General features: G+C 55.0%; 1 protein-coding gene across 2 annotated transcripts in view; it reads right to left on the minus strand.

Moving 5' to 3' along the window:
* The window catches only part of Ttyh3 (tweety family member 3), a 28,330-nt gene that overhangs the window by 4,127 nt on the left and 10,204 nt on the right, over nt 1-13,999 (minus strand). The window contains exons 2-14 of one of the 2 annotated variants that reach the window (XM_029477769.1): nt 11,212-11,381; nt 10,777-10,888; nt 10,445-10,665; nt 10,012-10,107; nt 8,846-8,918; nt 8,548-8,623; nt 7,471-7,526; nt 6,777-6,869; nt 4,971-5,063; nt 4,641-4,777; nt 2,334-2,507; nt 1,641-1,716; nt 336-436 (exon numbers count right to left, since the gene is read on the minus strand). In XM_029477769.1, coding sequence (XP_029333629.1) covers nt 356-436; nt 1,641-1,716; nt 2,334-2,507; nt 4,641-4,777; nt 4,971-5,063; nt 6,777-6,869; nt 7,471-7,526; nt 8,548-8,623; nt 8,846-8,918; nt 10,012-10,107; nt 10,445-10,665; nt 10,777-10,888; nt 11,212-11,381 — 1,458 coding nt within the window. In that variant the 3' untranslated portion in view covers nt 336-355. The remainder of the gene's footprint in view (nt 1-335; nt 437-1,640; nt 1,717-2,333; nt 2,508-4,640; nt 4,778-4,970; nt 5,064-6,776; nt 6,870-7,470; nt 7,527-8,547; nt 8,624-8,845; nt 8,919-10,011; nt 10,108-10,444; nt 10,666-10,776; nt 10,889-11,211; nt 11,382-13,999) is intronic. The other variant, XM_021163610.1, reaches the window with a different exon arrangement.

Below are 13,999 nucleotides of genomic sequence, written 5' to 3' on the forward strand. Positions count from 1 at the left end.
AGGGGACAGATGTTCACACCCGTATGAGCACGCCTGTGTGTACCCTGTGCATGGGTCAACATGCAGGACCACATACCCAGGGACCCAGCTCTGCATCCAAAGTCAGATGCCCACAGTGGCCTGGATGGAAGTGACAAGATGGGCTGGGGCCACCTGCAGCTGATGACAGAGTCAGGCCTGGAATGGGGGTACCCTGTGACATCAGTGGGCTCAGGACCACTTCAGAGGCCTCCAGACCCCCATAGAGTGGGTGGAGGACGGTGGTGAGCAGAGGGTGCAAGGCATGGAGGTACAGGCGGACAGCCGTGCGGGATGGGGGCTGGGCGGGTCAGTACCTGTCACTCTGACGGTACAGCTACCACAGTGTTCGGGCGCTGTCCATGGGCTTAAATTGCCAGCCTGCATGGCTGCCAGAGTCCAAGGCAGCCAGGTAGCGCTAGGAGGGCCCAGGGTGGGAGGGATGCAGGAGAGAGAGAGAGAGAGGGGTGTCCTCAACGCCAGGCGTGGCCGGCCCCAAGTGGACCATGAGACCAGGGGGCCAGGGGTGAGGGCAGTCGAATGTGACACAGAGGCCTGACAGTCCCTGGTCCAAGTCCTGGGCATCCCAGCCCCGCCCTGTGCTAGGGGACATTGGGCGATGTGACTGACACACGGTGGGTGTTCCTAAAGCAAGGCGGCCTTTAGCTTCTGAGGTCCCGTCCTCACAGCCCAGCCTTCAGGGGCGCCCCACCTTTCCAACAGCACCTTCTATTTTGGCACCAAATCCACCCTGATCCTTCTATCTACATCTCACTCCGGGGGCTTGGAAAGGACATCAGGCCTGGGCTACAACAGCCTGGGGCTGAGACATGGGTGGATTAGGGGGAGAAAGGAAGGTAGGTGGGGAAAAGGGGAAGAAGGAAGGAAGGAGGAAGGGAAAGAGAAAATGCAGGAGGAAGGAGAACAATGCAAGGAAGGGAAAGGCAGACCAGAGACAGGAGGAGGGTGAGGGGAGGAGGGAGAGGGAGAAGAAAGGAGGAGGGTGAGAGGAGGAGAAGGGAGGGAGAGGAAGGAGGAGGTGGTTGAGAAGAGCAGGAGGGAGGAGGGTGAGAGGAGGAGGGAGGAGGGGGGTGAGAGGAGGAGGGAGGAGGAGGGTGAGAGGAGGAGAAGGGAGGAGTATAAAAGAAGGGGGAGAGGAGGGGGGTGAGAAAAAGAGGAGAGAAGAAGAATGTGAGAGGATGAGGGAAGAAGAGGAGGGGGAAGGAAGAAGAGGAGGGGGAAAAGAGGAGGAGGGAGGGAGAAAGGGAGGAGGCAAGGCTGGCTTTAATGGTGAAGCTGCCAAATCAAGGCATTTTTGAAGTCCAGGGGAAAGGTGGGAAGAGAGTGCTGGGGCCCTGCTGGCTGCCTGTTCATCTCAAGAAAGAACTGCTGACCTGCTGGGTAGCAGGACCCAGAGGTCCACACTGACCCCAGCCTCCTTAGGGATGCCAAAGCTGGCAGGACCCACCCAGCCCCATTTATTTAGGCCCTGGCATTGCAGGCCCACAGCTTTCTCAAGAGCTCAGGCAGCCTGTGAGAGCCAGACCAGGGTACTATGGCGGCAGGTAGGCAGAGCCCTCAAGCCCAAGCCTCCCCATCCACCCTCCTGCCCTGAGACTTACTGAGGGCGGTGGGGACTCGCGCCCAATGAGGGGGGTGTTCTCACAGCGGGGGTTCTGGAAATTAGCATTCTGGCTCCTGAGTGGAAGCGGAGAGAGAGACGTGAACAGTCAGGGCCGCGTACATGGTCCTCACTCGGGGGAAGGGCCCGTCTTTCTGTTGCTGTTTTGTGGGTACGCGTTACTTTTGTTACTGGGTTTGGTTTACGTAGGGTCTCGTGTAGCCCAGGCTGGCCTTGAACTTGCTATGTTACCAAGGACGACCTTAACCTCCCGAGCCTCCTGCCTCTACCTACTGAGTGATGGGATCACGGGTGTGAATACTGTGGGGCCACACAGGCCCCATGCCTGGCCAGCTCTGCCCTCTGCCAACTTTACAGTATCAAGCTCAGAACAGTGCTCAGGGCATGCCCGCCTCCCTGGCACGGTCAGAGCCTACCTCCCACCAGGTTACTAGCCTACCACAAAGGCAGACAAAACACCCTCCACCTGGCCATGTCCCACCCCCATGGCTTTTGACTGGATCCACCTGAAGCCCTGGCTGCCCAGCCTTGATGAAAGCCCCACCCTCCCACAACCCCCCCAGCACCTTCATGCAACTATACAGCCCCATGCCTGCCTCCCCATCCCCTAGGCCTGACAGTCTGCAGGCTCCCCAGCCGAGTCTGTGCACGGTCCCCGACCTGAACAACTCACATGTACTCGGTGACCGGGGCATTGCTGACGGTGTGGGCAGCGGCTGGGATGCTGGCTTCGCTGCCGTAGCTGCTTCCGCAGCTGTACAAACTGGGCATGTGCACTCGGTAAAGGCTGTCATGCGCCTGCCGCGGCCCTGGCGCAGTCTCTTCTTCCCCATCGTCATCTGGACCTCTGCAGGGGGCGACAGACAGGCTCAGTGTCCTTGGTCTGCGGCACTGACTCACGGCAGGTACGGTTATGGGATGGTCATCTTTGTCCTCTGAGATCGCAGCCAGCATGGCACCTTAGCTTGGGCTAGGATGGTCTCTTGGTTTTGCAGCGCCTGTCCTCAACCTTTGGTGGCCTGAGGTGACTTGCTCTGCTCCCCTATGGCTTTCCACCCTCTGCTCCTTGTTCATGGCTATGGGCTAGACTCATGTTTTTCTGGTGAACTGCTGTGCTTTGCTGATCCACAGGGCATGCAAGGCTGAGCCACTGGGTGGGAAGCACTCAAGAGGTGGGACAGACGAGCTGCTGGCATGATCACAGCCGTGCCAGGCACGACCCTCACACAGATCTCACCTGGCCCCCCTTTAAAAAGAGAGTAACTTTTTACTTTTAATTCTGTGCACTTGTATGGGGAGGGAGTCTGTGCAAATGAGTGCAGGTGCTTGTGGAGACCAGTAGAGGGCGTTGGCTCTCCTGGAGCCAGAGTTCAAGTAATTGTTAGCTGACCAGCATGGGTGCTTAGAACTAAACATGGGTTCTCTGCAAGAGGCAGCCTGCATTCTTCACCCTGAGTCATCACTCCAGCTCCATACCATGTGTGCTCTTATAGGTTGCTTTTACAAGAGCAATACGGTAACCTGTTCAGCCACACAGTAAGCAAGGGTAGAGTCAGGACCTGAACACAAACATGGAATTCTGAGGCTCTCAGCCACTCTCCTACAGGCTCCATGTACTTCACCATTGCCATCATCGTCATCACTGCTACCTAACACTGTCACATGACTGCCACCATCACTACTGCTAGAATCACTAATCCCCACCATCGCCAGCATCATGACTTGTACCATCAGCACCACCATCTCCTCCACCGTCCCCTGAATCACCATGGTCATCACTGTCACAACCACCCCCATCCTCACTATCAGTTACCATGATGTGCGCCACAGTCCCCAGCATCTCCACCATAACTAGAGTCGCATCACAACAACTGCAACCATTACTACCACCAGAATCACCACTCACTATCCCCGTTGTCACTATGACCACCACTTTCTTCATCACCACCACCACCACCACCGTCATCAGGCTGTTATCAATACTGCTACCATGGCCATAGCACAATCACCAGCACGTCCCCTCTGCCTCCATCCGAATCATTACTGCCGTTACTGCCCTGATGGAGACCACCCACATTTCATGAGCAGCAGTGGCGCTGTCATCATGACTTCTGCATTCATCCCCAGCCCCACCTCAAAGATCATCCTCGTAATCGCTACCGCGAGCATCCACCCCCTCCTCACCACCATCACCACCCTCTATTTTGTTCTTCCATTTGGGTTGTTTGTTTGTTTGCTTGTTTTTTTTGAGACAGGGTTTCTCTGTGTAGCCCTGGCTGTCCTGGAACTCACTCTGTAGACCAGGCTGGCCTCGAACTCAGAAATCCGCCTGCCTCTGCCTCCCGAGTGCTGGGATTAAAGTTGTGCACCACCACATCTGGCCATCACAACCCTCCGCGCCATCACTAATTCTACCACCATCAAAGGAAAGGAACAGAACAACAACACGGGCACAGGGGACAAGTCTGAGCTGTCATATCTGTTACCTGAGCTGGACCACAAACAGCACCATGGCCCCAGTGGAGGGAGAGGAGAGGTCTGGGAGATGTGTCAAGGAAGGAAGCCTGGCTCTCCATGTCTCCTCAACCTAGTCCTGCACTGAGGAGAAGGAGGCCGGGGGTCATGAGGACTCCTGACTTTAAAGACACAGGCTCCCCATCTGGGTCACCAGCAGGATACGGCCACCTGAACTTCCTACGGCAAAAGCCAAGCCCTTGTCACCACAGCTGTGCACATCTGTCCCTGGGATTGTAGAAGACGCGGCCTTCAGGGTGTAGGGCATAAACACCAGGGGGCAGGAGAGGCTGGCTCCATCCTTGCCTTCACTGGATGGACACCTGCCTCCATCATTGCTACCATCACCACAGGGTCACCTAACTGCAGGCGGCCCCCAACGCGCTTCAGAGGCCTGGAAAGTATTCGGAGGTGAGGAAGTTCATGCCTCTCACCTCCAGGCCCCAGGCCCCGGGATAAACCTTACCTCTTCTGCTGCCAGGTGTGTGGGATGCTGCAGACGATGGAGCTGAACATGAGGGCTGTGACAAAGGAGAAGAGGGCCAGGTAGATGAGGCCCTCCACACCATCATAACAGAAGCCTGTCAGAGCCTGCACGTAGTCCTGAGCAGGAAGAAGAGACACAAAAGAGGGGACAGGGAGAGAAATGGGGACAGGCAGTGAGACCAACTTGCTAGGCCACACTGGATGTCCCTTACATGAGGCGGGGTAAAAGACCCCCCCAGCATCCCAAGGACCACCCATCTCTTTCTGGGGGCTCCCCTCTGCCCCGCCCCCAGCTGCCCAGTGGCTTTACCAGGTGCAAGCTGCGGCAGTCCACCAGGGCAGTGAGGTGCTGGAGATTCACTTCCGTGCCATTTAGCACCTCCTGGACTCGGAGCAAGGGATCCTGGGGCAGAGAATTCATAGAGCACTTGCTTGGTGTTAGCATAGTGACTGAGACCCCCAAGGAGCCATGGGACCTCCTGTGTCCTTCCATCTCAGGACTAGGAACCCGCCTCCTGAACCTGTCCCTGTACAGCCTCAGTAGGGCTTTCAGAAATGCAAGTCTGGGTTCTGAGCCTTGGAAACAGAGGGACCAGGAAACCTACAGATAGCTGTCCAATGTGGTCACTGCTAAGAAGACAGATTTAATTAATTTTATCAAGAGTCTTGCTCTACTATAAATGGTTTCAAACTCATTATCCTCCTGCCTCAGCCTCTTCAGTGCCGGGATTAGAGGTGCATACTACAGACCTGGCTAGATTTCCCTCATTGACACGGGAGAAACTCACTCACTATGTGTCACTGACTGGGCCATTCTCTTAAAAATCTTATTTTAGGAGGCAGAAGAAATGGCTCAATAGTTAAGAGCACTGGCTGCCCTTTGGAGGGCTCAGGTTGGATTTCCAGCACCTACATGGTACCTCATAACTGTCTGTGATTCTAGTTCCAGGGAATCTGATGTCCTTTGGCCTGTACAGGAACCAAGTACACAAATGGTGTACACACACACACACACACACACACACACAGGCAAAACACCCATGCACATAAAATAAAATTAAAAATCAATTTTACAAAAGTCCTATTTTAGGCTGGTTGTGGAGGACAACCCTGCAAGCCCAGCACTCCTGAAGCACAGGCAGGAGGGTTGCTGCACAGCATGGCTTTTCCTTCCTTTGTGTTGTTGTTAAAGATAGGGTCTCACTATGTGGCCCACCTGGCTGTTCTCGAACTCACAAAGATCCACCTGATCCTGCCTCTGAAGTGCTGGCACTAAAGGAACGTGCTACCTCACCCGGCTGCAGAACATTAGTAAAGGCTCCCTATGATCTGGGATTCCGTGCTAGGAAAACAGAAAGGCCCTGGTGTGACAGACTGAGCTGTGTCCACAAACCGTGGGCTAAAGGCCCAGCCCAGAACCTCACAGGGTCACAGTTTGGAAGGAAACCTTTCCTTTTTGCAGGGCTGGGATGGAATCCAGGGCCTGACAAGCACTTTACCACCAAGCTAGTGAGAAACAGGATCTCACTGGAGCCCAGGCTAGACTGTCACTCTCTATGTAGCTGAGACTGACCTAGAAGACCAGATCCTTCCCTAGTGTTTACCAAGAGTCAGGTGTGTGCCACAATACCCAGCCAGGCCTTGTTTTTTGAGATGGGGTTTGGCCATGTAGCCCAGGTTAGCCTAGAATTCAAGATCTCGTCTCAGCCTCCTGCATCCTATAATTATAGCCATGCCACGATGCCAAGCTTGTATTACTTTTTGGTATAAAAAAACAAAAACACTTATTAACATCTTATGTGTGGTGTGTGTGTGTGTGTGTGTGTGTGTGTGTGTGTGGTGTGTATAAGCACACCACAGTAGTCGTATGAATGTCAGAGGACAGCATGTAGGAGTCACTTCTTTCTGTCCATCATGTGGGTCTCTGGGATTGAACCCAGGTTGTCAGGCTTGGTTGCAGAGACCCTTTCCATTCTGAGCCACTTATCAGCCTCTCAAATATTTTATAAATCTGTGGGAAATGTCCAGGGAAAAAGAGGGAGGGTGAAAAGAAGGGGAGCAAGCAAGACCCTCGGGTTCCCAGCAGTCAGGGCCACCCTTGCCCACAGCCCCTCACCTTGGTGGCGGGGTACTCCCGGGGGACGTTCCTCAGCAGCTCCGCGACAACATCTTGCATTTCCACCAGAGCCTTGTGGCTGCCCGACAGCTTCTGCTCCACAGAGAAGGGTGGAATCCAGTGGCTGCCAGCTACTACTCCTCACACCCGAGCCCTCCCAACATGGGCAGCCCTCAAGGCCCCAAGTGGGCCAGGTATGTCTGACTCCACCCCTTCTCCCTGAAAGTACCCACACAAGGGACAAAATACACACCCCTGAGGTGGTAACAAAAGCCTGCGTTCACTTCAGAGAGCAAACCAACGCATTTGGAAATGTATCTTCAGATGCCAGGGTACCCTCACCCCACTAGCGTTAACAGGGGTGCAGGATATGGCTAACTGGGACTGCCAAACTCTTCAAATGCCACCACTAGGACCCCTGAAGAGATGACATTCTACAAGTGTCCCCCAGGGCTCCTCCCATATCTGTTCACATTCACCAGTCAGCCAGCCGCTGTCCTGCAGGGCTGCTGAGGGAATCCCCAAAGAATGAAAGGCATCCCAAGGATCCCCCATCATACAGGTTGTCCCAAGCATGGGGCAACAGGATTAGCATCCCCAAGCTGGGTTTGCATGGAGCCTAAGGGGCTAGCAGCTTCAGATTGGGCTTGGAGGCTGGGCCTCTCCCCACACTTAGGACCAGCCTAGCTCTCACCTGCTGGAAGGGGTTGGTGGCACGGGGCGAGCAAGCCAAGTAGTATTGCAAAATGTCTGTGAAGAGAGGGAGGGGGCTGAGCGCAGGTCCCGTCTGTGTCTGCAAGCAACGACGTGCATCCCTGCTGTCCTCAAGCCTGCCTGCCTGTGTCTGGGTATCTACACGTGCCAATGCTTGCCAATGGTGCCTGTCTGCATGCATGTGCTCCCACATACTTGTATGTACATGCATTCACACACACAGACATGTGTGTTTGCATGTGCGTGAGGCTAAGCCAAGACCCTGTCCTCAGAACGGGGCCCCTGAAGTGTGCAGGACACTCGGAGGAGGGGGGATCTTCTTGCTCTGAAGCACTGGGTGGAACGGGGGGTCCCAGTAGCCGCACTTAGCCTTAGGGTCTGCATCCCATTAGGTTTCTAGGGCTGCAGGGGCTGCAGGAGGGCCATGGCTCCTCACTTGACCCTGCAGCTGGGTGTCAGAAGTCCTGTTGGTTCCACCTTGAGGGGACATCCCTGCCCACTTCCACCTGCTCAAGCCTCCACTGTCTGGGGCCTGTGGTTCTCCAACAGCTTCTTCCTTCCTTCACCCTTCGGGTCAGCCAGCAGCCTCGCCAAGTGTTTGTTTATTTTATACTTTTGTGTTTTTTGAGACAGTCACATCAAGGTTGAACTTAGAACCCAAGATCCTACTGCTATCACCTCCTGAATACTGGGGTTCCAGTGTGTGCTGGGTCCAATCTCAGGATGCGCTTACAAGGATACCGTATCACATCTTGGGCCCATCCCTTTCTTCCCCACTACAAGAAAGCCCATACTCCCAACTATGGCTCAACCTTCCGGCTTCCCACCCTCTCTGTTCCCAATTAGCTGCTTCACAAACACAGCAGGGGCTTCTGTCTCAGCCATCCACTAGAGATGCAGCCTCCTGTTTAGCAAGTGTGTCTCCCCTTGGCTGCCTACAAGGTCTGCACCTTGCCTCCCTGAGGTCAAAGGCCTGTGAGGGCAAGAGCTGCTCAGCCTTTTCCACCTCATTGTCTGTCCCGGGTCATTTCAGTCCCACGCACAGCCACAGACTCACCCCCACTCAGTACTGAGTGCTCCTCCACCATCTTGGTCACAAAGGTGTCAGGGTCTACGCAGAAGTCGCTGGAGCCCTGAGGCGAGTAAGGCAAGAAGGGGCTGGTGACCAAGGTGGGCCACCTAGAGTTCTCAGGGACAGTCCACTCCCCAGGGTGTGACCTTTGTTCAGGGGACAGAGTGCAATGCAGGAAACATGGATTTGTGTGACCAGGGCGAGATGAGCACTTCTACATGTATGGCTTCCTCCTCCCCACTAAAGCCTATCAGATGGCAGTTCCTGGGCCCCTGCCACTCACCACAGACACAGCCAGTTCCAAGCCGAGCGCACCCCAGCTGATCACCAGGGCCAAGACACCCAGCAAGCAGACCCTTGGGACAAAGAAGGCCTGTCAGGCTGGGAATAGGAGACATGCCACACACACACACAGCTGCAGTAGAGAGTGCCAGGCCCCCAGAGCCTGGGCCTGAGAGGTCTGTCACACAGGACGCCAGTAAGCTCTCCTATGGCCTGGCCTCGGAGCCACTCAAGGCCCAGGACCAGGACAAATGTTCCTCCTGGCTGAGATGGGACTCAACCCATACCTGGGGACAAATGAGCAGCCTGGGCTTGGCTAGAAGACCCAGGGACACCACAGGTACATCCTATTTATAAGAAACCATGATCACAGCAAGCCCCACAGCTACGCCAACAGCACCAGTTAGTCTGCACGGCTGCGTCCTCCCTCCCTCCCTCCCTCCCTCCGTCAGGCCTGCTCCAGCCTCCATGGGCCTCTCTGCTCTTCTCCATACCCCCCAACTGCAGGCCTGCAAGCTCACACGCACTTCCTTCTCTAGTGTCAAAGCATCCTTTACTCTGTGGGCCTCTGTCCCCTCTCCTGGAGCACTGTGAGTGCATCACACATTGAAGAATGGCCTGACCCTGAGTTTGCTTTCTGCCTAAGCGTTATCAGCCTGACCCTCAGCTTCAGCGCCACTATCGTTGTGAAGCAGGTAGGTGCCACTGGCAGGGGCTGGAGGATTCTCGGGGGCTCAGCAGTGCCAGATCCACATAGTGACTGAGAGGTGACTGACTGTTCAGGTGGAACCGTGACATCACCTTGCAGCCTTCCCATTGGTAAGCTGTTATCCTTCTTTCAGAGGTGATGGGTTTGGCGCCAGTGGGTCACTTGTTCAAGGTGGCTGACATGGTAAATAGCAGAGCTGGGCTGGAACCCAGCTGAGACCTGGCCAGGTGGCTTATAAGTTGCCCTGTGTAGACTCACAGGGAGGCGCACATCTGGCTCATGACCATAAACTGGAAAGTGGCTCATTTCAGGGAGGGGAAGGCTGCGCTTAGGGAGATGCTCGTGGCCTGAGCCCCATGAGTCTCACTGTCGGGGAGGAGACAGGCTACGTTACCTCATCCCATCACCCCATCCCTCTATCCCTGGACCCACAGGAGCCCACCCCCACTCTGACTCACCCAACCAAGATACCCTTGGAGCTTCGGATGAGGCCCACCAGCACCAGGAGGCAGATGATAACATCAAGCAAGAGCAGGCCCAGGTACCCCAGCCACCTGTAGACACACACAGGCCTAAGTCAGGCACAAATACAGGTGAGTGGGGTAAATAGCCTGGGACTTTTTTGGCAGGGTCTTGCTATTTAGCCCAGGCTGGCCTGGTACTCCCAACCCCTTCGCCTCAGCCTCCCCAGTGTTTGGATTACAGGTGTATACGACCAAGACGGACTTAATGTCAGTCCTTGAAGAAGACAGCACCTCCTCCCAGGAAGATTCTTGCTATGACTGGCAACTTATAAGGCCTCAGAGACTAGGCAGAAAGTAGCCCCAGAAGGACGATGCTCTCCAGGTAGGGTGGACCCTGGCAGGAAGGTGGGAGAGAAGCTTGGCGCACCTGTACCAGTCATAGAGGTCAACCTGTTCAGCTAGCGCCTCCAGCGACACTCCAGGGTTCCTCCAAAAGGGGATGGCAGCGGTGTAGCCCAGCAGGGTCCCCAGCAGGGTCTGCAGCCGCTGCACAGCCCTCAGTGGCTCCTGCCGCCCAGCCAGCTGCCTCTCCAGGCTCTGCAGGTTGGGCTCCGCTGTGCGGTTCAGGGCTGCAGCCGTGTCCCACACCTTTAAGAAGAGCAATATAAGTCAGAGCCAGGTGCAGAGCGGTCACCTGCACTACCAGATGCACACAGAAGGTTCTAGAACACACAGGACTCTCCCCAGCCAGCTACTCACGCGGTCCTGGACCCCTGCCACTGTGCGGTTAGCATGGCGTAGTGAGTAGGTGGCTCGATGAACGCCATCGCTGGTCTCGCCGTTGCCGTAGAATCCCACTGCGATGCCCGCGCTAGGGAAGGCAGAACCATTGGATGCAGAGCTTGTAGTCAAGCAGGCCTGGTGTTGATGGCCCCCAATCTCCTTACCCCTACCCCACGTCCTACCCTTACAGTTTTATTGGCTCTGCTTCTTTTCTGGCCCTATCCTGTCCTCCAAGCCCTAGGTCCCACCTATCTTCTCACCCTGCTCAGACCCCCTCATCCTCTAGTCTCTCTAACCACGCCTCCACCCTGCCTCCATGTAGGCCCTCCAGCCTCCCCCCCTTTCGTAGGGCTCTCCAGCCCCCTCCCTCTGGAACAAATCTCAGGCCTGATCCAGCCCTCTCCAGCTTACCTGCAGACCAGTGTGGCGATGATGACGCACCAGGCGGTGCAGCAGCAGTCTGCGTCAAGGTGCTCGTCTGTCTTCCTCCGCCGGCAGCACAGCCAGAAGGAATAGAAGAGCAGGAAGAGGAGGTCTAGGGCCAGGCAGGCCAGGGCAGCGGCCCCCAGCAGCAGCAACGCCTGAGAGCGGGCAGGTAGATGCAAAAGGCATGCTGGAGTATGTATGGGGCTGGGGCACACACAGTCCCATGTCAGCCCCTCTTCCCAGTGGCTCTGCACATTTTAGTCTGCATAGTCAGACACTTTCCCCAATAAAGAAACTTCAGAAGCCCTGTGTCGTGTCAGGTGGCACATGGCTGTAATCCCGGCACCCCGGAGGCTGAAGCAGGAGAGTTCCTTTGAGTTGATATTCAGTCTGAGCTACATAGTAAGTTCAAAGTTATGGAATAAGGAGCGGAACTCTTCCAAAACCAACCAAACAAACAAAAAAAGAAAGCTAGGACTGCAGAGATGGCTCAATGGTTAAGAGCACTAGATGCTCTTCCAAGGGACAAGGGTTCAACAAAGCAACCACGTGGCAGCTAACAACTGTCTGAGACAACACTCAGGAGGCAATCTGACACCCTCTACTGGCCTCTGGGGATATGAAGCATGCATATGGTACACAGACATGCAGACAAACACCCATGCATATAACATAAAAATAAATCTTATTTTAAAAACAACAACAACAAAAAATCTGGGTCTGTGAGACAGCTTAATAGATAAAGGTGCTTGTTCCAAGACACCCTGAGTTCAATCCCGGGACCCTCGTGGTGGAAGGAGAGAGCACCCCTGAGTCGGGAAGTACTCTCACCTCCAGATGTGCATCATGCAATGTTTCCTCCCCTACACACACACACACACACACACACACACACACACACACACACGTTAGAGAAGTCGACAGGAAGGACAGGCCAGTAAACAGGAAGTGTGCTCTCAGCTCACTTCCTGTGCAGGGTTCGGAAACAGTGGTGTTGAACATCAAGTACAGGGCAACTGGGGCAGCCAAGAGATGCTAAATGGTTACTTTTTCTGACCCTACCCAGACTGTCCCCAGGCTCCGTGACTCTGAGCCTCTCCTGGACTCACCCCCCTCTCCTCATCCTCCCCAGTCAGAGAGGGATTGCTGATGGCCCTTGGACAAGTGTGCCCTCCTTGGAGCCAGTCAGAGGAGCTATGGAGGCACAACCACTCTGCCCAGCTCCCTGGGGACCACAGGCTGTTCCATCAACAGCCCTGGCAACCCCACGGGCCATTTCCCAGGAGACAGTTGCCAGGCAGCGAAAGGATGGCGCTCCCTGCCCTCCCAGAAGCCAGCTGGCTCCTACACCTGGAGACAGGCCTCCGCGCTTTCCATCTGGATATGAAGGTGCTTCCTGCACGTTCAGTTAATGTGGACCAAGAACCAGGGTTCTGGGATCTAAAGCCACGATGCTGCCCTGAAGGCTAAGGGGCTTGTGGCACAGTGCAGAAAAAAAAACCCTCAAGCGAAGGCCAGAGCTCTACCAGGATGCCATGCATAACCCCATCCCCCACCAGCTTCACCTTGTCCCTCTACACTGTACCCTGTAACTACCTACAGTTTGGATGCAGCAAGACACTGGAGCTAGGTATCTTGCTATGTTTGCAGGGTATAATATAAAGGTCCACTATCCTTGCACAGAGGGGAAACAGTACAGTGGGGGTGTGCCAGAGCCATCTTGTGAGCCTGACTGCTTACATCAGAAAGTCCTCCAAAGCCCAGGAGAGCTGACCCAGGAGTACACAGACAGGTGGGGACAGGAGCAGGCCAGCTTGAAGCAGGCAATGGAGACAGAATCTAGGACCTTCCAGTCATAGGGCCTGGACATAGACAAGGCCCTGCACAGTGGCCATCAGTAAGCACCAGCATGCTTGAACTACCCCATCCCCTAGATTCCCTCTGGATCTGCTGTCAGCCTGCTCATGCCTAGACATGGAGAACAGGTACCAATCCTATGTAGGTCTCCTCACACGTTAGAGGCAGAGGGCTGTATAGACCTGTGAGAGCAACTGACCACTCTCTCCCTGGGTGCCACTCTAGGACTCCCCGTGTTAACAAGCCCCATTTTGGCCCTAGTTCTAGAACGTACACCTCTTCACAGGAAGGGAACTGGGGATAGATAAATCCTAGAAACACAGCAGGCACCAGGCTTGGACCACATCCTCCCATTTGTTAGAAGAGAAGACATGTTTTGTAAGGTATGTCCCACGACAGGATCTGGGAGTAGGGGGTGAGAATCCTGTTCACAAATGGTACTACTGTGTTGCAGAGGGATGCTTACAAAATGCCACAAGATGACAGGGACTTACTGGGCCCCAGCAGATGACAGCCTTTGCGCAGGGAGGTGATATTGGTATTTACAGAAGGGAGTGAGAGGGGCCCTGGATAGATGAACACACTGGTCTGTGAGATGGCCCAGCAGCTACAGGCTCTCGCCATCAAGTCTGAAGACCTGAGTTCAATCCCCGGGACCCACACTGTGGAAGGAACCAACTCCTGCATGTTGATCTCTGACCTCCACATGCACTCTATGGCATGTACGTGAGTGCACACACACATACGCACGTGCACACACATAAGTAGAAAAGATGGGCAGAGATGTTAGCCAATCTGCAGGCAAAGAACAGACAAGGTCGGGGCTGGTGAGATGGCTCAGTGGGTAAGAGCACCCGACTGCTCTTCCGAAGGTCCGAAGTTCAAATCCCAGCAACCACATGGTGGCTCACAACCA

This window comes from Mus caroli, chromosome 5 (genome assembly GCF_900094665.2).
Source record: "Mus caroli chromosome 5, CAROLI_EIJ_v1.1, whole genome shotgun sequence".
Taxonomy (NCBI): domain Eukaryota; kingdom Metazoa; phylum Chordata; class Mammalia; order Rodentia; family Muridae; genus Mus; species Mus caroli.